Below are 25,169 nucleotides of genomic sequence, written 5' to 3' on the forward strand. Positions count from 1 at the left end.
GAACTTCTAGTGTTTGTATATGGAAGTGTTGGGGGGTGAGTAGATTTTGAGTTTCTGTCAGGGTTTGAGTTTCTGCCTGCGGTAAAATTTTTCTCTTCGTCATTTCCTGTGGGTTTTTTTTTGCTGTGTTGTCTCAGTATTTGTCATGAGGAATTGTTCTGGACTTTCTGTTTTGCTGTTGAAGTCTTTTTATCAATACCATCAGTATTAAACATCAGGTGAAGGGTTGAAACCTTTGGTCCACATTACAAGTGGACTGGGAGTTTTTGACATCTTGCATTGGTTTGGTTTATCACAAGTTTGCTATTTGCAATTAAATTGAATGTTTCGCGTTTCTATCGTGAGGAGGAAGAGAGAGTTTGCTGAGTTTCACAAACCTGCAATTGGCTAAAGGACGTGAGCGATGGCTACTTGTGACACAGGGCTCCTGACTGGTCAGCATTTACGATCACTGGCCAAGAATAGATTTGTTTCTTCTCGAGCAACCTTCACATTCTCAGCGCCTCTGGAGGTACTTTTCAGACAATTAAATACTTTTGAAGGCCAGTTTGTTTTCATTTGATTTGATCTGATTTACTGTTGTCACATGTATTAGTACACAGTGAAAAGTATTGTTTCTTGCGTGCTGTACAGACAAAGCATACCGTTCATAGAAAAGGAAAGGAGAGAGTGCAGAATGTAGTGTTACAGTCACAGCTAGGGTAGTGAATCTGTGGAATTCTTTACCACAGAGGGCTGTAGAGGCTGGGCTGTTCAGTCTGTTCAATGTTGAGACATACCGATCTTTTTAAAAAAATATTTTGAAGATTTTTCCCCATTTTGTAAGTGACAGAACAAATCCTCAAGATTGGTACAGCGCAGCACAATAATTTTACCTGATTTGATTTGATTTATTATTGTTACATATATTAACATACAATGAAAAGTATTGTTTCTTGCGTGCTATACAGACAAAGCATACCATTTATAGAGAAGGAGAGAGTGCAGAATTTAGTGTTACAGTCATAGCTATGGTGTAGAAAAAGATCAACTTAACGCGAGGTAGGTCCATTCAAAAGTCTGATGGCAGCAGGGAAGAAGCTGTTCTTGAGTTTGTTGATACGTGACCTCAGACTTTTGTATCATTTTCCTGACAGAAGAAGGGGGAAGAGAGAATGTCCGGGTTGTGTGAGGTCCATGATTATGCTGGCTGCTTTCCAGATACGGAGGGAAATGTCTCTGTTGCACTGTAGGAAAGACAGCAGCCAATTTGTGCACAGCAAGCTCCCACAGAGTACAATGCGATTAAATGACCAGATAATCTGTTTCTGTGTGAAGCTGATCAAGGGATGATGATCCGCTCAAGGGAATAGATGCTGCCTAGATTTGTGTTCTCACCTAAAAGGTGGCATTACTGACAGTGCCGCCCTCCCCCAGCGTTGCACTGATGGGGGTATCAGTTGGGGAAATGTGCTCAGGTATTTGGGTTGGGGACACAATCACCACCCCGCCCCTCACCCCAGAGATAAGAATGGCAGCAGCACATGGCTCATGGATTGATTTGCCAAATTATTGAAATCCGACTATGCGATGAGTGGTTGGTGCCATGTGTTGGCCAGATTAGAAAGAATTGGTGGAATCCCTTTCCGGAGGCACATTAGGAAACCAGCTGGAAATCATGGAAACCCTACAATGCAGAAGGAGGCCATTTGGCCCATCGAGTCTGCACCGACAGCAATCCCACCTTGGCCTTATCCCTGTAACCTCACATATTTACCCTGCTAATCCCTCTAACCTATGGCCAATGCGCCTAACCCGCACATCTTTGGATTGTGGGAGGAAATCGGAGCACCTGGAGAAAACTCATGCAGACACGGGGAGTACATGCAAACTCTGCACAGTAATGACCCAAGCCGGGAATCGAACTCGGGTCCCTGGAGCTGTGAGGTAGCAGTGCTAACCACTGTGCCACCATTTGGAGTTTTAGGATGTCGTACATAACAATGAGAGCAATTCCCGAGAAAATGTCCTTATGTGTGTTTGTGACATTGTAAATATGATGAAACGATTTTTGCTGTTGACTATCTGCAATGATAATTTCAATCTAAAGATGTACAGGGATCACTCCCTCCCCCTTTTGCCTCGATTGAATTCTATTGACTTTGTGTTGGCTGCAACAAATTTGTCAAAAAGGTTACATTGCTTTGAAGTTAGAAGTGTTGAGAATATAGACTCAATCTGCTGTGACAGTATTCTGCTCGATGCCTGAATATTGCTGATATTGGTTTATTGACCTATTCACTGGCAAGAACACATTCATGTACAACCTCAATTTTAGAGTGAAAGAGCCAAGGATAGTCTTGTCTTTGCTTGTTCCTTAATGTATTATTGAAGATGTAGTGAATGTTGTTGTGTTATAGACATCCTGGCAGATTTGTTGACTAGAAGGCAATGCTTCCAGCTGAATAATAGTCTGCCCTTAACAACAATAGTCGTTAAATATATAAGCATGAAGACTTGCCTAACAGTTCAATATTGAGAAAGACCTCGATGTTATTAAGTTGTGGGTGGAAGATTTGTTGAGGGCCTCGAACTTCTCAATAACACACGTACTCACATAAAAGGTGACCTCTATTTACCTCAGTTAGGGAAATGTCTTTATTAAAGTTAATTTATTAGTCACAAGTAGGCTTACATTAATGAAGTTACCATGAAAATTCCTTAGTCGCCACACTCTGGCGCCTATTCAGGTACACTGAGGGAAAATTTAGCACGGCCAATGCACCAAACCCGCACGTCTTTCAGACGGTGGGAGGAAACCGGAGTACCCAGAGGAAACCCGCACAGACATGGAGAGAATGTGCAGACTCCGTACAGACGGTGACCCAAGCTGGGAATCGAACCCGGAGGCAGCAGTGCTAACCACTGTGCCACCCTAAGGTACACCACAGGAATGCTATTCAAAGTGAGCTAGATAGTAGGATAGACGATCCAAACTTTTGGTTAAATTAGGGGGGTTTTAAGGATTGCCTTAAAGGAGGGAAGTGAGACAGAGTGCTTTAGGTAAGTGGTTCAGGAGGCTATGGCCCAGGCAGCTGAAGGCACCGTTGCCAAACGGTGGGGCAAAGAAAACAGTGAAGGCAGAGAGGTTGGGGTCAATCAAAAGACAAAAGTGGGCTCCAGAGGAGGTGTAAAGGTGACAGCAGAATAGCAGAGGGGGTGTGAGAAGCATGAAGAAACTGGTATCGTGGAGAATGCTCAAACAGCCATGTTGCATTTTATCAATGAACAGTGAGGGTGTACCACTTCCCACCTGCACTAGTAATTTGCTAAGTCAATCCATCAAATAAATTATCTAATTATCTTCCTGCAGCTGCCAAGTGGTAACAGGCATGTTTGTTTATCGTGAGAACATGCAAATTGCGCTGTGCAATGCAAAGCAGAACAAATGTTAATTAATCGTTCTGTCAGAGCTCCCTATCCCCCTGAGCTTGCTGACTGTGGCTTGTGTTTTATATTTGGACTGTACCTGTCTGAATTAATGGTCTGGAGTTTGCACAGTGTGGGGAAATAAATGTGATAGCGCCCACACAGAGCACTTTGAGTGCCGTAAACCACTTTGAAGCACTTCCCACAAACAGGATGGATAATAATTAGCACCAATCACAATGAGGATAGTAGAGATTTGTGACCCATTTCACTGCTGAATGTGGACTATAAGATTCTGTCCAAGGCCATTGCCAAGTGGGACAGCTCTGCTCTGGAGTTACTGATCCACCGTAACCATTCTGCTTTGTATCCGGCAGGAAGGTCCCTGACAATCTCGCGCTACTCAGGGATACAGTCACCTCGGTGCAGGACAGGGGTGCAGATACCTGCCTCACCAATCTGAACCAGGAGAAGGCCTTTTACAGAATATCACACACCTACATAATGGATCTCCAAAATGGAGTTGGGGAGGGAATCTGCAATTGGATCCAACTGCTCTACACAAACGTCAGGAGTGGGCAGCATGGTAGCACGTTGGTTAGCACTGCTGCCGCACAGCGCCAGAGGCTTGGGTTCGATTCCCTGCTTGGGTTACTGTCTGTGTGGAGTTTGCACATTTTCCCCGTGTCTGCATGGATTTCCTCTGGGTGCTCCAGTTTTCTCCCACACTCCAAAGATGTGCCGGATCAGGTGGATTGGCCATGATAAATTGAGCCTAGTGTCAGAGGGTTTAGCAGGGAAAATGTGTGGGGTTACGGGAATAGGGCCTGGTGGGATTGTTGTCGGTGCAGAGTCAATGGGCCGAATGGCCTCCTCCTGCACTGTAGGGATTCTATAACTCTAGTGCGGTTTCAATTAATGGGTGGGAATCAGGAAGCTTTTTGATGAAGTCTGGAGTGAGGCAGGGCTGCCCTCTCTCTCTCCCATCCTGTTTGTGTATTCACAGAATCATAGAATCCTTGCAGTGCAGAAAGAGGCCATTCGGCCCATTGAGGCTGCACCGAATCTCCAGGACAGCACCCACCCACCCATCCCCTATCCCATAACCTCATGCATTTACCATGGTTAATCCACCTAACCTCCACATTTTTGGGCACTAAAGGGTCAATTTAGCATGGCCAATTCCACCTAACCTACACATCTTTGGACTGTGGGAGGAAACCAGAGCACCCAGAGGAAATCCACACAGACTTGGAGATAACGTGCAGACTCAACACAGACATTCCAAGGCAGGAATTGAACCCAGGCCCCTGGCGCTTGTGAGGCAGCAGTGCTTACCACTGTGCCCTGTATTGCATTGAACCCTTTACTGTTTCCATCAAGAAGGATTCTGGCCTAAGAGGAGTGACAATCCCAGTCAGTGGAGGGCACTCTGGTCAAAGCCTCCCTGTACATGGACAATGTCACCATCTCCCGCTCGGATCCAGTGTCAGTGCAAAGACTGATCAACATCTGCATTCAGTTCAAACTGGCCTTGGGTGCCAAAGCGGATCGTGGCAAGAGCAAGGCCATGTTTTTGGGAATTGGGTTGACCGAGCCCTTGTCCCTTTCACCGTCAGGCCAGACAGCCTAATAATACTGGGAATGTGGTCCAGAGGGACCAGGGCACATATTAGAAACTGATAGTAGCAAATAGGTATAATGAACCAAAAATGCTCCCTCTCCACCATGGGTAAGAATCTGGTCACCAGGTGTGAGAATTCTTGGGTGTTACTGTACGTGACGCACGTGTGGCCCATTCCTCACTCCTACCCTGTGACAACCAGAGATCCTTTCCACTTCATCTGGAGGTTTAAAAATGGACAGAATTAAAAGGGCCATGAGATACAAACCTCTCAATAAGGGGGAAAAAATCATACCCAACATTGTACTCATCCTGATGGCCCCTCTTAGTGTGTGGCTGCATCAAGCTGTACCTTTTATACAAACACCAAGTGTCTCTACATACTGAGGTTCCCGGCACTGGGAAGGATGGGTCTGGCCACATTGTCACGGAACATTCTAACAAGGTGGACTGTGCCTTACCAATTGTCTCTCATTGAAAAATGTATGCAGAAAACAAACCTTTGGCCACAGGTCCATCAAGCAGTGATCTGCACGTAATATCCTCGAGACCCTGAGGGAAAAGGAGATGGTGGTTCCTGTCAGATGGTTTCCTGAGCAGATTGTCAGAGTCATCTGGCAGAATGCCTCATTGCCAGAACTTTCAAATAAGCACCAAGGCCTAGCTTGGCTGATGGTCAGAAGGCCTCTCCCCATCAGATCCTTTATACATGCCCGAGGTACCAGCACCACTGCACGCTGCTCTCAAATTTCCTTGTGGAATGTGCCTTTGCAAAGAATGTCTGGAGTGGTATTTGTCAAGGTTTATCCTGATCCATGACGCAGGGCTCAATGATCTACAGGCTGTTCCCAGGGGTGATCTTCCAGTGAAAAGAATTGTCCTCGACTGAGTGTGACAGATTGGCACATTCCTAGGTCCAGGACAATGTGCTGAGGGGCGCTCTCAAACTTGGTGCATCCATAGTCAAGTGTGCAGGCCTTTTGGCCACAGTGAAATAAGGGGAGTGGAACTGTATAGAATCTCTCCGCCCCCTGCCTCCGCCTCCCCCCACCGGCCTGTAGGACTCGCATTGAAGGTACACAGTGAATATTACACATCACAATTGTGTTGACACATTTCAGAGTGCAACTTGATTGATGGCAACAACTTAAATATCTTTGCATCATCTGTACTAACCATTTTGCAAAGCCTGTCATATTTCTTTGATTTTACTGATCCAAACCCACAGTGCAACATGATGTACATAGAGAACCTGAAAGTTGTTGCGCTGTGTGTAATGGCCATTTTGAACTCTTTGTAATGTTCTTACAGGTAGTTTACAAATAAAGTACATTTTTGCGAAATCAATCACTTCTTAGCCTTCTGGCTAAGATCAAGAGTGAGATTTGTTTCAGATTCCAACATCTGCAGTACTTTGCCTTTATCTTATAAGAGATCAAGTTGCTCAGATCATGTATGTCTCTTTCACGAGGAACATAAACTGGATTCTAGTTGAATTTGAGTTGGTTTTTGGAGCAAACAAGGAGAGGGCTTAAGGGTTTGCCCTGTCAACACTGCACATTGGCTCAGTAACTTTGAGAAAGCAATAACATTCTTATTAAAACGCCAATCCACAGTAGGAGACCAAAATCTTGGTCAGAGAGATGGATTTCAAGGAATGACTTAAAGAAGGAGACAGTGGAAGAGGGATGAGGGCAATTGAGGGAGGACAAAGGTGGGCTACCAAGGGAAGAGAGGTTAAAATAGGGAATGTGTGTGCAAGAGGGCAGAATTCAAAGAGGGCAGAGATGTCAACGGGCTGTGGGGTTGTGGCAGATTGAAGGGATAGGAGCCACAGAAGGGTTTGCACATGATTCAAAAGGTGAGGCACCATCAAGTCAGGAGTTAATCCTGAGCAGTGCATTTATGGCACAGTGGTTAGCACTGCCACCTCACAGTTCTAGGGAATCAGGTTCGATTCCTGGCTCAGGTGACTGTCTGTGCAGAGTTTGCACATTCTCCCTGTCTCTGCGTGGGTTTCCTCCAGATGCTTCAGTTTCCCCCCACAGTCCAAAAGATTGCTGGTTATATGTATTGGCCATGCTAAAAATTTCCCTCAGTATACCCAAACTTGTGCCGCACTGTAGCGACAAGGGGATTTTCACAGTAGCTTCATTGCAGTGTTAATGTAAGCCTACTTGTGACACTAATAAATAGACTTTAAACCTGGAAGAGAACAGCAGTGAGATCTGGCATATTGTCAGTCAAGTGTCCAGAGTCCCACCGTGCCAATATGTCACTAAAATTCAAAGTAAAGAAGGACTCACAACCGACCGAATAACCAGAATAATATTTGGGCTTTGAATAATCCACACTTCAGCTGCCTTTGTAAATCCTTCAGTCTAGTAGGGTCATAATTGCAGGAGTTGTGCTGCTGCCCCAACATTGTTAAAACGGGACGTCAGACAGCACTGGAATGATCTTAAATCTGTGTAAGGGAAATGTTAAATAACAGAGAGTGAGAGTGGGGGTGTGGAAACCTTTCATGCTGGTTTCTGGAGTTATTGTGGCATATTTGGTTAGAGTTTGACAGACAGACAGACAGCAGGGCAATGCTGGGAGAATGAAACAGTCAATGCTGAAAGGGTGATCCAGTCAATATGGAGTAGGTGATCCAGTCAATGTGGGGAAGGTCATCCAGTCAATGCTGGGAGAATGGGAGTGATCCAGTCAATAATGGCAGAGTGATCCAGTCAGTGTTGGGTGAGTGATCCAGTCAGTTCTGGATGAATGATCCAGTTAGTTCTGGATGAGTGATCCAGTCAGTGCTGAGTGATCCAGTCAGAGCAGGGTAGATTATTCAGTCAGTGCTGTGTGAGTGATCCAGTCAGAGCAGGGTGGGTGATCCAGTCAGCGTAGGGTGAGTAATCCAGTCACTATAGAGTGAATGATCTAGTCAGTGAAGGCAGAGTGATCCTGTCAGTGCTGGAAGAGTGAGCTGGTCAGTGCAGGGTGGGCGATCCTGTCAGTGCTGGGAAAATGATCCAGTAGGTGCTGGAAAAGTGATCCAGTCAATGCAGGGTGGGTGATCCAGTCAGTGCTTGGAGGGTGATCCAGTCAGTGGAGGGAGGACAATCCAGTCAGTGCAGGGTAAGTGATCCATTCAGTGAAGAGAGGGTGATCCCATCAGTGCTGGTTGAGTGATCCAGTTAATACAGGGCAAGGGAGCCAATCAATGAGTGAGTGATCCAGTCAGTACAGGAAGTGATCGAGTCAGTCCAGGGAGAGTGATCCAGTCAATATGGGGAGGGTGATCCAGTCAATGTGGAGTAGGTGATCCAGTCAGTGCTGGGTGAGTGATCCACTCAGTGCAGGATGGGTAATCCAATCGGTGCAGGGAGGGTGATCCAGTCAATGCAGGGACGGTGAGCCACTCAGTGCAGGGTGAGTGATCCAATCAGTGCAGCGTGAGTGATCCTGGGGGGGGGATCTCCATCCGGCCTGATTGGAGCTGAGGGACCGCCCACATCCGGAGAGCAGCGCGCTGATTGGCAGCTGGCTGCAGGGGGGTGGCGAGCAGGGTGTGGACGGGCCGAGCGGTGGCGGCGGAGCGGCTCCCTGTTCCCCTCCCGGTCCCGCTCGCGGGGGCGGCGATGGAGCCGGAGCCCCAGGGCGGAGCTCCGCGACAGCGACACGGGTGAGTGGCGGAGCTCCGGCCCCGGAACCACTTCCAGCCTCTGTTCCGGGCCCGCTCCCAGCTCCACGTCTGTGTGAGCGAGCGTACATGTGTGTGCCTGCCTGTGAACATACATACATGTGTGTGCCTGCCTGTGAACGTACATACATGTGTGTGCCTGCCTGTGAACGTACATACATGTGTGTGCCTGCCTGTGAACATACATACATGTGTGTGCCTGCCTGTGAACGTACATACATGTGTGTGCCTGCCTGTGAACGTACATACATGTGTGTGCCTGCCTGTGAACGTACATACATGTGTGTGCCTGCCTGTGAACGTACATACATGTGTGTGCCTGCCTGTGAACGTACATACATGTGTGTGCCTGCCTGTGAACATACATACATGTGTGTGCCTGCCTGTGAACGTACATACATGTGTGTGCCTGCCTGTGAACGTACATACATGTGTGTGCCTGCCTGTGAACGTACATACATGTGTGTGCCTGCCTGTGAACGTACATACATGTGTGTGCCTGCCTGTGAACGTACATACATGTGTGTGCCTGCCTGTGAACGTACATACATGTGTGTGCCTGCCTGTGAACGTACATACATGTGTGTGCCTGCCTGTGAACGTACATACATGTGTGTGCCTGCCTGTGAACGTACATACATGTGTGTGCCTGCCTGTGAACGTACATACATGTGTGTGCCTGCCTGTGAACGTACATACATGTGTGTGCCTGCCTGTGAACGTACATACATGTGTGTGCCTGCCTGTGAACATACATACATGTGTGTGCCTGCCTGTGAACATACATGGGTCTGTGTGTAAACTGTAAACTTTCAGGACAGCAACAAAGTACAAAGAGGGTATTGGGGGGTATTGGGGATATCTGGTGGGTATTGGGGATATCTGGGGGGTATTGGGGATATCTGGTGGGTATTGGGGGTATCTGGGGGTATTGGGGGTATCTGGGGGGTATTGGGGATATCTGGGGGGTATTGGGGATATCTGGGGGTATTGGGGGTATCTGGGGGGTATTGGGGATATCTGGGGGGTATTGGGGATATTTAGGGGGTATTGGGGATATCTGGGGGGTATTGGGGATATCTGGTGGGTATTGGGGGTATCTGGGGGGTATTGGGGATATCTGGTGGGTATTGGGGATATCTGGGGGGTATTGGGGATATCTGGGGGGTATTGGGGGTATCTGGTGGGTATTGGGGATATCTGGGGGTATTGGGGATATCTGTGTCTCACTCGGGTTTTTAAAAGATGAAATTGTATCTGCTTCTACTACTGCCTCTGGCAGCTTGTTTCAGGCACTCACCACCCTCTGTACGAAATAATTGCCCCTCTGGACCCTTTTGTATCTCTTCTGGACTCTCTCACCTTAAACCTATGCCTTCTAGTTTTAGACTCCCCCATCTTTGGGAAAAGATATTGACTATCTACCTTGTCTATGCCCCTCATTATTTTATAGACCTCTATAAGATCAGCCCTCAGCCTCCTGCGCTCCAGAGAGAAAAGTCCCAGTCTATCCAGCCTCACCTCATAACTCAAACCACAGGGTAGGGGAGCCCAAAACTAGAAGGCACAGGTTTAAGATGAAAGGGGAGAGGTTTAAAAGGGACACGTGGGGTGGCTCCTTCACACAGAATGAGGAGGTGGTAGAGGTGGGTACAATGACAACATTTAATAGACAGTTGGACAGGTACATGGCTAGGGAAAGGTTTAGAGGGATTACGGGCCAAACACAGGCAAATGGGACTAGTTCAGTTTAGGAAACATGGTCAGTATGGACGAGTTGGGCCAAAGGGTCTGTTTCTGTGCTGTATATCTCTATGACTGTAAGTTTCAGTTTGAGGGTGGGAGGCTTCTGTATCTCACTGGTATATGGATGGATATTACTACAGTATATAACTGGGTTACATGTATTATGTAGCTGGATTCATGGACTTGTTACTGTAATGCTAGCACTGTTTCTGAAAGGGTTTGGGTGTGTGGCGTTGACTGTATTCACACTCAGATCTGCAACGTTGTGTCTGTTCTCTGAGGTCCTGGTTACATATTTTTCTCCATCTTGTTCCTCTCCACGTTCTAACCACACCTCATTTTCTAATGAATGCCAGTGTGAAGTGCAGTTTGCAAAGTCTGACTGCAGCTTTTGTTGATGGCAATAAATCAGAATATGTGTTCTCTTTTAATCAAAATGCAACCTTAACAGATTTTTGTACATTTTTAATTTGCATTTGTTATGCTTTTTCAAAAAAAAGAGGGCAAATGTACAGGATGGCACAATGGTACAGTGGTTAGCACTGCTACCTCACAGCGCAGGGACCGAGGTTCGATTCTGGCCTCGGGTCACTATCTGTGTGGAATTTGTACATTCTCCCTGTGCCTGCATGGGTTTCCTCCGGGTGCTCCGGTTTCCTCCCACAGTCCAAAGATGTGCGGATTAGGTGGATTGTCTGTGCTAAATTGCCCTTTACTGATCAGGGATGTAAAGGTTAGAGGGATTAGCGGGTGAATATATGGGGTTACGGGAATAGGGCCTGGGTAGGATTGTTGTTGGAGCAGACTCGATGGGCCAAATAGCCTCTTTCTGCACTGTAGAGATTCTATGATTCTACAATCTTGGCATGGCAGATCTTTTACTTCAAGTCTTGTAACTCCACTGGACTGTACCTTTAAGGGCAATGTGAAAATGTCATTTGTTTTAGTTTCAAGATGAAGGCAAGAACTTATCTTTATTTGCAACCTTTCATGACCCCAGGAAGTTTCAAAGATCCAGGAAGAGATTTTTGGTGATGCCGTTAGTTCTTTAAATAACAGGCCGGGCACCAACAGAATTTCACAGCGTGACACACAATGCGGCCATGGAATGTTTTATATCCACCCAAGAGGGCAGTCGGGGCTTTGGGTTTAACATAGAATCCTTACAGTGCAGAAGGAGACCGTTCAGCCCATTTGAGTCTGAACCCACTCTCCAACAGAACGCATGACCAATCCACCTAACCCACACATCTTCGGACACTAAGGGACAATTTAGCACGGTCAATCCACCTAACTTGCACGTCTTTGGACACTAAGGTGTAACTTAGCAAAGTCAATCCACCTAACTCACACATCTTTCGACACTAAGGGGCAATTTAGCATGGTCAATCCACCTAACCCACACATCTTTGGACACCAAGGGGTAATTTGCCTTGGCCAATCCCCCTAACCTACACATCTTGAAACACTAAGGGACAATTTAACATGGCCAATCCACTTAACCCGCATATCTTTGGACTGTGGGAGGAAACCAGAAGTAATCCACGTATACATGAGGAGAACATGTAAACATCTTGCACAAAAGATGACACCTCTGACGGTGCAGCACTCCCCCAGTAACACCCTGGGTGTGGCAGCCTAGATTCTGTGGTTACATCCCTGGAGTGGCCATTGAACTCACAACTTTCTGACTCCAAAGGCAGGAGTGTCAAACACTGAGGGTTGGCTGGCTCGTTATTGCTATTTACAGGAACAATTCAAATTACAGATGAGTTTTATTCCTGCATTTGATTTATGCATCTGTGTTGCCAAGGAGTTTGACAAAGAAAATGACAGCAGTGAGCATTGTGACTCTGACTGCTGGGTATGGGTTCCAACGTGACCATTCACAGCAAGAAGACGCTTTGACAAGTTACTCATCATGTTCATCATAGTTAGGTGCATTGACCCGCACAGGCGCCGGAGTGTGTGGCGACTAGGGGAATTTCACAGTAACTTCATTGCAATGTTTATGTAAGCCTTACTTATGATACTAATAAACAAACTTTAAAACTTGAAACTTAAAATAAAATTAACGTGGAGCATAAATATCAGAGCTGTCGTGTCTAATGGCCTGTTACTGTGCCTCAAATTCGATGCAATCATTTATGGCTGTATTTTACTAATTAAGCCTGAGTCATTCCTATTTTTCAATTGTATAGTGAATTTGTAGATAGATGGTGGCACAGTGGTGAGCACTGCCACCTCACAGCACCAGGAACCCAGGTTCGATTCCCAGCTTGGGTCACTGTCTGTGCGGAGTTTGCACATTCTCTCCATGTCTGCGTGGGTTTCCTCTGGGTGCTCCGGTTTCCTCCCACAGCCCAAAAGACGTGCTGATTAGGGTGCATTGGCCGTGCTAAATTCTCCCTCAGTGTGCCTGAACAGGTGCCAGAATGTGGCAACGAGAGGATTTTCACAATCACTCCATTGCATTGTTATAGTAAGCCTACTTGTGACTAATAAATAAATTTTACTGCTGCCTTAGCAGCATCCAGTGTGATTTCATTATGAAATTACTGCACTAGCAAAAACTTAGGTACACAACAGTTACTGCACTGGCGTGTCAAGTTCTGCAGCGGGACTCGAACAGTTAGAGGATACCCTTTGAACCAAGCGGACTCATGTCAGGGAATCGATAGTAGGGCACGGATTTAGCAAATGCCTTTTGAAAACGTATTAAAGTAGCTGTCACCTTTTGGGGAGATGTAACAGGTCAGACTTAAGCAACTGTTTTGTTGGCACCTTGTCAAATATTCTCTCACTGATTCAGAAAAGGAGACCAGGTGACTGAAAACTTGATCAAAGAGGTTTTTTTGAAGGAGAGTGTCATGTGAAGATGAGAGCGGTTGAAAGTACGGCTGCCACTGATGAGCTGAAGCAAGTGGACGATGCACAAGAGGCTAGGTTTAGAGGACTGGCTGTGGGATGGAGGGTGTTTCAGAGATAGGGGTGGTTTGGGCTATTGGGAGAATTGGAAACAAAGACGTACATTTTGAAAGCAAAGGGTGCCAGTGAAGGTCAGTGAACAGGGGACTGAGTGGTTGAGTGGAAATTGATGCAATTTTAGCCCTGGGCAGCTGGGTTTTGGATGAGCTTTAGCTAACAGAGGGTGGGAGGCATTGGAATAGGTTAGACTGTTGGGTTTCAGCTGCACTGAGTTGAGCCTGGAGAAAGTAAACAGTAGGAAAGAGTGGAAACTGTTTCACTTCCTTTCTAATGAGAAACTAGTTGCACAGCAGCTAGCTTGAAGAGGCATTGCTACGCTCCTCGGAGGCTGGAAAAGTTGAATAAGCATTGTTGGCTGAACAGGAGATTGTATTGTAACAACTGTATATAAGAAATAGGAGCCATTTGGAACTTCAAGCCTGTTAACGTTGGATGATTCAGAATACAGTTTTCATTAATTCATTTTCTTCATAAAGTGATCCAGGTGGTTTGTATTATGTATTTGCTATGACCTTCTTTAGTGATTTAAAACTCTCCTGTTTAAATCTCATTTTTAACCAAACTTCTCCTGAAATGATAAAGATTTGTTTCTTAAGCGATTACATTCTCATTCACCTGCACCATAACCTTTAATATACCTAGTTTGTTGTTGGCAAAAATATTGGACCAAACATTATCATCCCAGAAGGGTGGCAGTGTGGCTAGTTATGCTGTCCCAGGAATCAGGGTTCAGTTCCACCCTAGGGTGACTGTCTGTGCGGGGTTTGCACGTCTTCCCCATGTCTGTGTGGATTTCTTCCTGGTGCTCCAGTTTCCTCCCACACTCCAAAGATGTGCAGGAAATTTGGCAGGTCCACTCCGACTCTCACCAACTTTTACAGATGTGCCATAGAAAGCATTCTTTCTGATTGTATCATAGCTTGGTGTGGCTCCTGCTCTGTCCAAGACCGCAATGAACTACAAAGAATCGCAAATCAAGCCGAGTCCATCATGCGCATCAGCCTCCCATCCGTTGACTCTGTGTACGCTTCCTTCTCTATGAATGGTAGGCTTTGTCTATATAGCATTGCAAGGGACAATACTTTTCACTGTATACTAATACATATGACAATAATAAATCAAATCAAAAGGTTAGGTTGATTGGCCATGGTAAATTGCCTGTTAGTCTCAGGAGGATTAGGAAGGTAAACACGTGGGGTTATGGGGATAGGATCTGGGTGGGATTGTTGTCGGTGCAGGCTCAATGCATTGAATGGTCTCCTTCTGCACTGTAAGGATTCTATGATGATTGGTAGGAGAATGGTTATTGGGGTCAGGCATATTAGAAATATAATTAGATTCATCCAGCGTCCACCAACGCGTAAATGGGAAGTGAATCCAGTAAAAATGATGAAGTTTGGTGTTTAAAGGTTGCACGGTCTCCAGGTGAATATCTGACTGTTGTATTTGTATTGACCTCCAACAGTTTATTAACCCACCCTGCTGATTCATTTCAGCCTCAGGAGATCTGAATCGAAGTTGTCCCGGTGACCTCCACTGGTGGAGCCCCAGCAGCAGCGATGATGGAAAGCCAAGACTCTTTGCACAGGGACCCTAACTCACAGACTGAAGAGGAGGATCCTGTGATCTACACACCGTTGATTAGAAGTCGCTTCCACCAGGCTCCTCCCGACAGGTTCAACGCCGTATACATGATTTTCTTCTTCCTGGGGATTGGCTCCCTGTTGCCATGGAACTTTTTCTGCACGGCAAAACACTATTGGCTGTACAAATTGAGCAATGGGACAGACCAGCCTCCCCAGCAGAATGACCTAGGTGTGAGTATCAATGGGTTGTGTCGTGGTACATGCAGTAACTCCATTTTAGAACAAACATAAGAACTAGGAGCAGGAGTAGGCCATCTGACCCCTCGAGCCTGCTCCACCGTTCAATAAGATCATGGCTGATCTTTTTGTGGACTCAGCTCCACTTACCCGCCCGCTCACCATAACCCTTAATTCCTTTACTGTTCAAAAATGTATCCATCCTTACCTTAAAAACATTCAATGAGGTAGCCTCAACTGCTTCACTGGGCAGGGAATTCCACAGATTTACAACCCTTTGTGTGAAGAAGTTCCTCCTCAACTCAGTCCCAAATCTGCTCCTCCTTATTGTTAGGCCATGTTCCCTAGTTCCAGTTTCATCTGCCAATGGAAACAATCTCCGTGCTTCTATCTTATCTCTTCCCTTCATAATCTTATATGTTTCTATAAGATCTCGCCTTGTTCTTCTGAATTCCAATGAGTATAGCCCCAGTCTACTCAGTCTCTCCTCATAAGCCAACCCCCTCAACTCCGGAATCAACCTAGTGAATCTCCTCTGCACCCCCTCCAGTGCCAGTATATCCTTTCTCAAGTAAAGAGGCCGAAGCTGTACACAGCACTCCAGGTGTGGCCTCACCAGCAGCTTATAGAACATAACCTTGCTGTTTTTAAACTCCATCCCACTAGTAATGAAGGACAAAATTCCATTTGCCTTCTTAGTTATCTGCTGCACCTGCAAACCAACTCCTTGAGATTCTTGCAGAAAGACATCCAGGTCCTTCTGCACAGCAGCATGCTGCAATTTTATACCATTTAAATAACAGTCCATTTTACTGTTGATTAGAAGTCGCTTCCACCAGGCTCCTCCCGACAGGTTCAACGCCGTATACATGATTTTCCTCTTCCTGGGGATTGGCTCCCTGTTGCCATGGAACTTTTTCTGCACGGCAAAACACTATTACCAAAATGGATGATACAGTTTTGAACTGTAATGTTAAGTAGTGTGGAAGTTATAGTACTGGATTCGTTACCAACTTTGTGAGAGTTGAGATCACCAACGGTGAGTTGTTAACCCAGGAGAAAGTCCGACTCCATCTTGCACACCATTTTGACTTAGAAATATTCATGAATGCTTCGAAATGTATCACTGGTCCCACAATAGAGAGACAAAATCCTGGACAACACTAACAGCATTGTGTGTGTATCTGTGCTCCGTGGATTACCATGATGTGGTGATGCCGGCGTTGGACTGGGGTGGGCACAGTAACAAGTCTTACAACATCAGATTAAAGGTCAACAGGTTTACTTGGTAGACTCACCTGATGAAGGGGCAGTGCTCCAAAAGCTCATGCTACCAAGTAAACCTGTTGGACTTTAACCTGGTGTTGTGAGACTTGTTATTGTACAGCTCAAAATGGTGACTCACATCACCTTCTCGATGATAATGAGAGCTTAGCAGTAAATGCTGGCCTGGCCAGCCACACCTACATTCCATGAATGATTAAGGAGAAAAACCTCACCCTGGCACGTTAACAAACTTAATCTGACAAACACACTTTGAGATATACAGGATTGCCATAAAATCCCAACTTTTTCATTAGGTTGGAGTAGCATCTTCCTTTTAAATTAATCTGTCTGCCACATGTCAGGTGGAAACGGCTGTTCACTTGCTCCACTTTCTCGATGAGGGTGATGGGCAACTGATACAGCCTCCGGGGACTAACAAAAATAAAATTACCCGTTAAAGGCAAACCCACCAAATTCTACTCAAAATCTTACCAAGAAACTGACATGGTGAAGATCATTGTCAGAAAGCTTCTGTCCAACAATATCCTCTCCTCCCGGGTATCAATTAATGTGTTTTATTTTCTCTTCTTCGGTTTGATTTATTATTGTCACATGTATTAACATACAGTGAAAAGTATTGTTTCTTACATGCTATACAGAGCATACCGTTCATGTTGAAGGAAACAAGAGAGTGCAGAATGTAGTGTTACAGTCATAGCTAGGGTATAGCGAAAGATCAACTTAATGCAAGGAAAGTCCATTCAAAAGTCTGGCAGCAGGGAAGAAGCTGTTCTTGAGTTGGTTGGTACGTGACCTCAGACTTTTATGTCTTTTTTTGATGGAAGAAGGTGGAAGAGAGAATGTCCGGGGTGCGTGGGATCCTTAATTATGCTGGCTGCTTTTCCGAAGCAGCGGGAAGTGTAGACAGAGTTAGTGGATGGGAGGGTGGTTTGCGTGATGGATTGGGCTACATTCACGACCCTTTGTAGTTCCTTGTGGTCTTGGGCAGAGCAGGAGCCCATACCAAACTGTGATACGACCAGAAAGAATGCTTTTCAAACACCTCAGTTCTACCAGCGGTTTCATAAGCTTTTACCACACACAAACAAGTCATCCAGAAACAATGCGGCTGCCTCTATCTCCACCCCCACTTCCTCTCCACCTCAGCATAATCATCAATTCCTTTCTCACCCATGTATTTATCCAGTTTCACGTTAAATGTATCTATACTATTTGCCTCAGCCACTCATTGTGGTAGCAGTTTCCAAGCCCTCACCACTCACTTTCTCCTGAATCATTTGCTGGTGTCTTTCTTATATTTACAGAGGCTTTTTGGCACAGTGGTTAGTGTCCTTGCCTCTGAGCCAGAAACTCCAGGTTCAAGGCCCACTCGATGGGACCCCCCGGTTTTGATGGCCAGGGAAAGTGCGTTTACAATGTCACCATTGATAATCCTGTGAATCCTTCCTACACTAGCCCACTGGCCGGTGGTAAGAGCAGGAAGGATTCATCATCAGCCATGTGGTGGGAAGAACATTCAGGCCTCCACCATCACCATTCATAGCTATAGCCAACAGCAAGCCTATAAGTTGTACATTGTCACAGCAACTCAAACTCCCTGAGTGAACTAGAACATGTCGCTTCCAGATAATTATGGCTCCCAGTTTGGGCCCACCAACAAGGTGGAAACAACCTGACTCCATCCAGCCCATCAGATTGTTCATAACATCTGAGATATCTTTGAGTTGATTTATTATTGTCACATTTTAAAGTTTATTTATTAGTCACAAGTAAGACTTACGTTAACGCTGCGATGAAGTTACTGTGAAATTCCTAGTCGCCACACTCCGGTGCCCATTTGGGTAAATGCACCTAACCAGCTCGTGTTTCACACTGTGGGAGGAAACCGGAGCACGCGGAGGACACCCACACAGACACGGAGAGAATGTGCAAATTCCACACAGGCAGTGACCCAAGCTGGGAATTGAACCTGGGTCCCTGGTGCTGTGAGGCAGCAGAGCTAACCACTGTGCTACTGTGCCACCCGATGTGAAAAGTATTGTTTCTTGCGCGCTAAACAGACAAAGCATACCATTCATAGAGAAGGAAACGAGAGGGTGCAGAATGTAGTGCTACAGCCATAGCTAGAGTGCAGAGAAAGATCGACTTAATGGAAGGTAGGTCCTGACAGCAGCAGGGAAGAAGCTGTTATTGAGTCGGTTGGTACATGATCTCAGACTTTTGTATATTTATCCCAACGGAAGAAGGTGGAAGAGAGAATGGCCGGAGTGCGTGGGATCCTTAATTACACTGGCTGCTTTGCCAAGGCGGCGGGAAGCATACACAGAGTCAATGGATGGGTGGCTGGTTTGCGTGATGGATCTATCAGGTCACCCTCTCCTAGAGAAACCTGTCCAGCCTTTCCTGATAGTTAGAATCTCTTCAGGTCTGGCGTTGTCTTTTTTCATTTCAGTATCATTTTGTTAATATAGAGAGAGCAGTTTAATCCAGCGTACCACAAACTGGTGAAGCTTACAAAATTGTTCTGATTTATTTTCTAGAATTATTTTGAGAGTTATCTTTCGTTTGCATCAACTGTGCCCTCGCTGCTATGCCTAGTGGCCAACTATCTCCTGGTGAACAAGTGAGTATGGGTGACAGGATTGGACTCTTTCTGCTTCCTGTTCAACTGGTTTTCGCAAATGCTGCATTGTAAGAAAGACTGACTTTCGTCACACTAATGTCCTTTTGGGAAGGAAATCTGCCGTCCTTACCTGGTCTGGTCTATATGTGACTCCAGAGCCGCGGCGATGTGGTTGACTCTAAACTGCCCTCGGAAATGGCCGCACAAGTCTGCATCCGGAGGAAACACGTGCAGACACGGAGAGAACGTGCAGATTCCGCACAGACGCTGATGGGTGACACAGTGGTTAGCACTGCTGCTTCACAGCGCCAGGGACCAAGTTCGATTCCCAGCTTGGGTCACTGCCTGTGCGGAGTCTGCACGTTTGCCCCGTGTCTGCATGGGTTTCCTCTGGGTGCTTCGGTTTTCTCCCACACTCAAAAGAAGTGCTGGTTAGGTGCATTGGTCAGGCTAAATTCTCCCTCAGTTTACCTGAACAGATGCCGGAGTGTGGCGAATAGGAGATTTTCACAGTAACTTCATTGCAATGTTAATGTGAACCTACTTGTGACACGAATAAATAAACTTCAAACCGAAACCAGGAATCGAACCTGGGTCCATGGCGTTGTGAGGCCGCAGTTGCTCTCCACTGTGCCACCTTGCCCAGTATTAACTGCTGTATAATGTTGACAACAGCACCTTCTAATTTGAGCTGATTTTATTTCACTGAAAGGCATGGTTATGTGTGCACGGGTTTTACACAGTGTTCATACCATCGCAGGAACACAGAGCAGAGAAGGAGTTCATTCAGTTCATTGTGCCCCTGCTGGCTTCTTGGTACAACTGTCCAATTGATCCCATTTCTGTGCTCTCGCCACAGAGTCTCACAGTGTTTTCCCCGTGGGATTGATTCCTTTTCGAAAGTGACTATGGAATCTGCTTCCAACAATCTTTCAGCCGCTGTGCTCCACACCTCCACTCGCTGCTTCTATTTATTAATTCTTTTGTGAATCACCTTGCATCTGTGCGCTTCGATTCTCCACCCTCACCACTGGAAACCAGTTCTGCTTGTTTACTCTTACCTAAACAGTTCATGGCATTGAACAAGTTGATCAACCCCCCGCCACAGCTTCAATCCCTCCACGTAATTGGGGTCCCGTACCCCTTGTACTTTTCTTGTAATTCTCCTTTCCCATCCTCCCTTAGACCACCTGTTTCTTCCAGTGTGATTTCCAGGATCAGATACAATACTGCAGCTGAGAATTAATAATCCCAGGAATGAGAATCTTGATGTACGAGGAGAGTTTGAGGACTCTGGGTCGGTGCTTGATGGAGTTCAGAAGGATGAGGTGGCGGTGGGGGGGGGGATCTCATGGGAAGTTACAGGATACTGAAAGGCCTGGATGGAGTGGACATGGGGAAAATGTTTCCACTCGTCGCGGAGACTGGGATCCGAGGGCACAGCCTCAGAGTGAAGGGATGACCCTTTAGAACTGAGATGAGAAGGAATTTCTTCAGCCAGAGGATGGGGAGTCAGTAGAACTCATTGCCACAGAGGCGGCTGAATCATTGAGTGTACATAAGACAGAGATCGATAGGTTCTTGATTGGTAAGGGGATCAAAGGTTGAGGGGAAAAGCGGGAGAATGGGATTGAGAAACTTATCAGCCATGATTGAGTCTGCTCCGCCATTCAATGTGCCGAATGCTCCTCTATCTTATGATCTAACCAGCTTTGGCTTAGTCTACTTGCTTTTGCACCCCATTCCTCTCTGAATGAGAGTAAGGATTCCCTTTTCGTAGCTTTCTCAATGTGTCTGGCCTTCTTCAGAGGCTGTGTAGCCAGACCCTCTTTAAGATGGTATTGTGATAGCTCACAACCTGTGTTGCTTAGTATGGAGGCCTGGATTGGAACGTTTCAGTACTGTTTCTGGACATTTGCTCTTTCTCTTTTAGGATCTCCGCTAAGGTCCGGGTGCTGTCTTCCCTGTTTGTCATGCTCGTTATATTTTGCGCGACCACCATTCTGGTGAAAGTGGACACATCCTCATGGACGTATGGCTTCTTTGGTCTGACCATGGCCTGTGTGGTCATCGTTAGTGGGGCATCCAATATGCTCTTGGGCAGCATTTTCGGAGAGGTCGGAACATTCCCCATGAGGAATTCACAAGCTTTAATTTCAGGTAGGTTGCTCACCAGGGTCAGGCCATTCAGCCCAGCTGGGCCATGCCAGCTATTTGTACTCCTCCCCAGGACACTCCTCCCATTCCTCCTCATTACACTCCAACAACATATCTTTCTGCTCCTGGTTCATGTCTTTATCTAGCACTCATTCACTGCCATCAGCCTCACTGTAAATCCCACCATCTCCTGAGTAAAGAAATTACTCCACAGTTCTCTTTTGGATTCATTTGTGACTTTCTAATATATTTGGCCCCACAGGAGTGGAAATGTCCTGGAATTGTGGATCCGTACAGCATGGCAGACCATTTAGCCCGTTGAGTCTATGCCAGCACTTTCAAAGGGCAATCCAGCTAGTCCCACACACAACCATTCTCTTCCCTTATCTCTGCAAATTTTATTTCCCCTTCAGGTATTCATCCAATTCCCTCTTGATGGCTAACATTGAACCTGTATTCTTCGAGTCGCCTCTGGTTCCTTCGCCTGAAGTCTTTGTCCTCTGGTTACTGACTGTTCAACCACTGTTTTTCTCCATCTGCTCACTTCTATCGTAACTCATCTTGCCGCTCTCTATTCCTTAAGAGAGCAAGCCCAGCTTTTCCAATCCAATTGCCTCACTATCGTCCTTCCTCCCTGGAGTGACTCCTCTGTTAGAACACACCGACAGAGTGTTCGAATGATGGGAAACCCAACAGTTTACTGGCTCCTGGTTCCTCTGCTTGAAAGCTGAAGATTTGCATCTACATTTGGAAAGGTAAACGGTCCTTTCTCGATGACTGATTACTTTTCTCGCTTCTTCCACAGGCCAGGCCATGGGAGGGACGTTTAGTGCTGTGGCTTCAGTAGTGGACCTCGCTACGGCTGGTTCCATTTCAGACAGTGCACTGGCTTATTTTATTACCGCTGATATTTTCCTCGTCATCTGTATTGTCCTCTATTTGATTTTGCCCTGCCTCCCGTATTCCAGGTAAGATGTTCCTTCATCGTCATTCCTAGAATCCCTGCGGTGCAGAAGGAGGCCATTCAGCCCATCGTGTCTGCACCGGCCACACAATCCCACCCATGCTCTATTCCTGTCTGACACTTGGGCCCCGATTTTACCGGCACTCCCTCAGAGCGGGAGAAGCATGCAAAACGGCATTCTCTGTTGGCCTTGGGCATGATGTTCAGAGCCTCGAGTGGGTGAGGCAGTGAAAGTCCATCCTTGAAATCTCTCCATCATTTCTTTGACAACTGATATTGCAGTAATTCCCATGTGAATGCCTGGGAACGCCACCACCTGCAAGATCCCCCTCCCCCACGTCACTCCCTGACCTGATTTAGAAATATATCACTGTTCCTCCACTGCTGCTGGGTCAAAATCCTGGAACACTCACTCTAACAGCACTGTGGGTGTATCTACACTGCATGTACTGCAGCAGTTCAAGAAGGAAGCTTACCACCACCCTCTCAAGGGCAATAAGGGTGACATGGTGGCGCAGTGGTTAGCACTGTTGCCTCTCAGTGCCAGGGACCTGGGTTCAATTCCGGCCTCGGGTCACTGTGTGGAGTTTGCAAATTCTCCCAGTGTCTGCGTGGGTTTCCTCGAGGTGCTCAGGTTTCCACCCACACTTCAAAGATGTGCAGGTTAGGTGGATTGGCCATGTTAAATTCTCCCCGTAGTGTCAGGGAGGTTAGCAGGGTAAATATGTATGAATATGTAAGGTTGCTTGGATAGTGCCTCGGTGAAATTGTTGCTTTACAGCCTTGATGGGCCAAATGGCCTCCTGTGTTGTAGGGATTCTATGAATTACGGATGGGCAATAAATGCTTGCCCAGCCAGCAATGCCCACTTCCCAAGAAAGAATGAAAAAGTAGATTAGTAATATATAATTGGCTGTGCATAAATACAAGTCTGAAATGTTTTCAAAATATTGACTGGGATCTTCTGGCTTCGGTTGTCCCAAAGCCAGGAAATCGCACCTTAGGTCAACGGACTTTTGCATGGGGTGTGGCGACATGGTGGCACAGTGGTTAGCACTGCTGCCTCACAGCACCAGGTACCCAGGTTCAATTCCCGGCTTGGGTCACTGTCTATGTGGAGTCTGCGCATTCTCCCTGTGTCTGCATGGGTTTCCGCCAGGTGTTCCGATTTCCTCCCACAATCCAAAAGATGTGCTGGTTAGGGTGCCATGCTAAATGCTCCCTCAGTGTACCCGGGCAGGCGCCAGAGTGTGGCGACTAGCGGATTTTCACAGTAACTTCATTGCAGTGTTAATTGTAAGCCTACTTGTGACTAATAAATAAATAAACTTTAATTTATGGTCCGTGTCCCACCCGCTACAATTCCCATGGTGGGTAGAATGAAAAAATTCCACCCACTGTCTTTCTGGATTAAAAACATTGCAGGTTAACAAGTTTGGGCTCCTGTGAATATGGGATTGAACTAGGTTTGACAGGAAGAAAGACGGCTCTTTGTGGGTACAGCAGGATTCCTTATGGGCATGGATTCCGTGTTGGGGGAGTTCGGTAGGGGAAAATCGGTAGGAGGGTGAAACTCAATTTCAAGTGTGGAATCTGAAACCAAAAGGGAAAATGCTGGAAAATCTCAGCAGGTCTGGCAGCATCTGTAAGGAGAGGAAAGAGCTGACGTTTTGAGTCCAGATGATCTTTTATCAAAGCTAAAGTCATAGGAAGTGGGAGATATTTATACCAGTATTATTGAGTATAAATATCTCTCACTTCCTGTGCCTTTTAGCTTTGACAAAGGTGACTGAGTATACAATGAGCCAGGGAAACTCCATTGAAGGGATTGGGAAATATCACACTGGTGCAGAGAGAGAGAAGTGGAGAGACATTGCAATTATTTGCAGCAATAATCCTCACTGATTGTTTTCTGTCCTCCAGCATAATTAAAATGTAGGCAGTGCCTGCAAATCACTAATCAGCATTAGTTACAATCCTATCAACAGTAGAATTGTTGTCACAAGGGATGAATGAGACTAATAGAAAAGAAAACATTCTCGCTCTGTTATTTTCTTGCTTGTTGATCAGTTTGGACACTTCCCTTTCGTGTGAGCGACTGGGCTAATTACAGATGTTACTCGGCTAAATTCTTTTGTTCTGGCTCTGGTGAGGGATGGTTAAAACAAAAACATGCCAGAAGGAATACTTTCCTACTTCTGTCTCCCGCAAGTTAGTTGTGCTGAGCTGCAGAGCGAAACTTCCCCCCCCCAACTCAGTAACAAGCTTTTGCCAGGATCCTCGATAAATGTCAGGTAAAAGCAAATTACTGCGGATGCTGGAATCTGAAACCAAAAGGGAAAATGCTGGAAAATCCCAGCAGGTCTGGCAGCATCTGTAAGGAGAGGAAAGAGCTGAGGTTTTGAGTCCAGATGATCTTTTATCAAAGCTAAAGTCATAGGAAGTGGGAGATATTTATACCAGTATTATTGAGTATAAGTATCTCTCACTTCCTGTGCCTATAGCTTTGACAAAGGGCCATCTGGACTCAAAACGTCAGCTCTTTTCTCTCCTGAGACTCTGCCAGACCTGCTGAGATTTCCTAGATAGATGTCACTGACTACACATTCCCATTTCCTCATCAGTTCAAGGTGGTTTGACATTTATGGACCTGCACAGATTGGGACATTCCAAAAGTCATTCCCTGGAGAAGTGCAGCCCATAGGGAACAGGTTATAAGCCACTTTGTAGCTAACCCTTTCTGTTGTACACTTGGTAACTACTAGGAACGTAGAAGTAGTGTAGATGCCGGAGCAGTAGTAGAGGCGGGTACAGTTTTGTCTTTTAAAGAGCTTACATGGGTAAGATGGGTCTAG

The 25,169-nt window shown here is 46.2% G+C and overlaps 1 protein-coding gene across 2 annotated transcripts in view; it reads left to right on the forward strand.

Annotated features, from left to right (window-relative positions):
* The first annotated feature begins 283 nt into the window (after positions 1 to 283).
* slc29a3 (solute carrier family 29 member 3) overlaps positions 284 to 25,169 on the forward strand; it is a 28,069-nt gene continuing 3,183 nt past the window's right edge. Inside the window, exons 1-5 of one of the 2 annotated variants that reach the window (XM_080215761.1) lie at positions 284 to 511; positions 14,957 to 15,277; positions 19,111 to 19,193; positions 21,127 to 21,353; positions 22,156 to 22,318. In XM_080215761.1, the coding sequence (XP_080071887.1) occupies positions 15,020 to 15,277; positions 19,111 to 19,193; positions 21,127 to 21,353; positions 22,156 to 22,318 (731 nt within the window). In that variant the 5' untranslated portion in view covers positions 284 to 511; positions 14,957 to 15,019. Of the gene's footprint in view, positions 512 to 8,599; positions 8,709 to 14,956; positions 15,278 to 19,110; positions 19,194 to 21,126; positions 21,354 to 22,155; positions 22,319 to 25,169 lie in introns of those variants that run through there. The other variant, XM_080215760.1, reaches the window with a different exon arrangement.

This window comes from Carcharhinus amblyrhynchos, chromosome 31 (assembly GCF_965287045.1).
Source record: "Carcharhinus amblyrhynchos chromosome 31, sCarAmb.v2.hapA, whole genome shotgun sequence".
Lineage (NCBI taxonomy): Eukaryota > Metazoa > Chordata > Chondrichthyes > Carcharhiniformes > Carcharhinidae > Carcharhinus > Carcharhinus amblyrhynchos.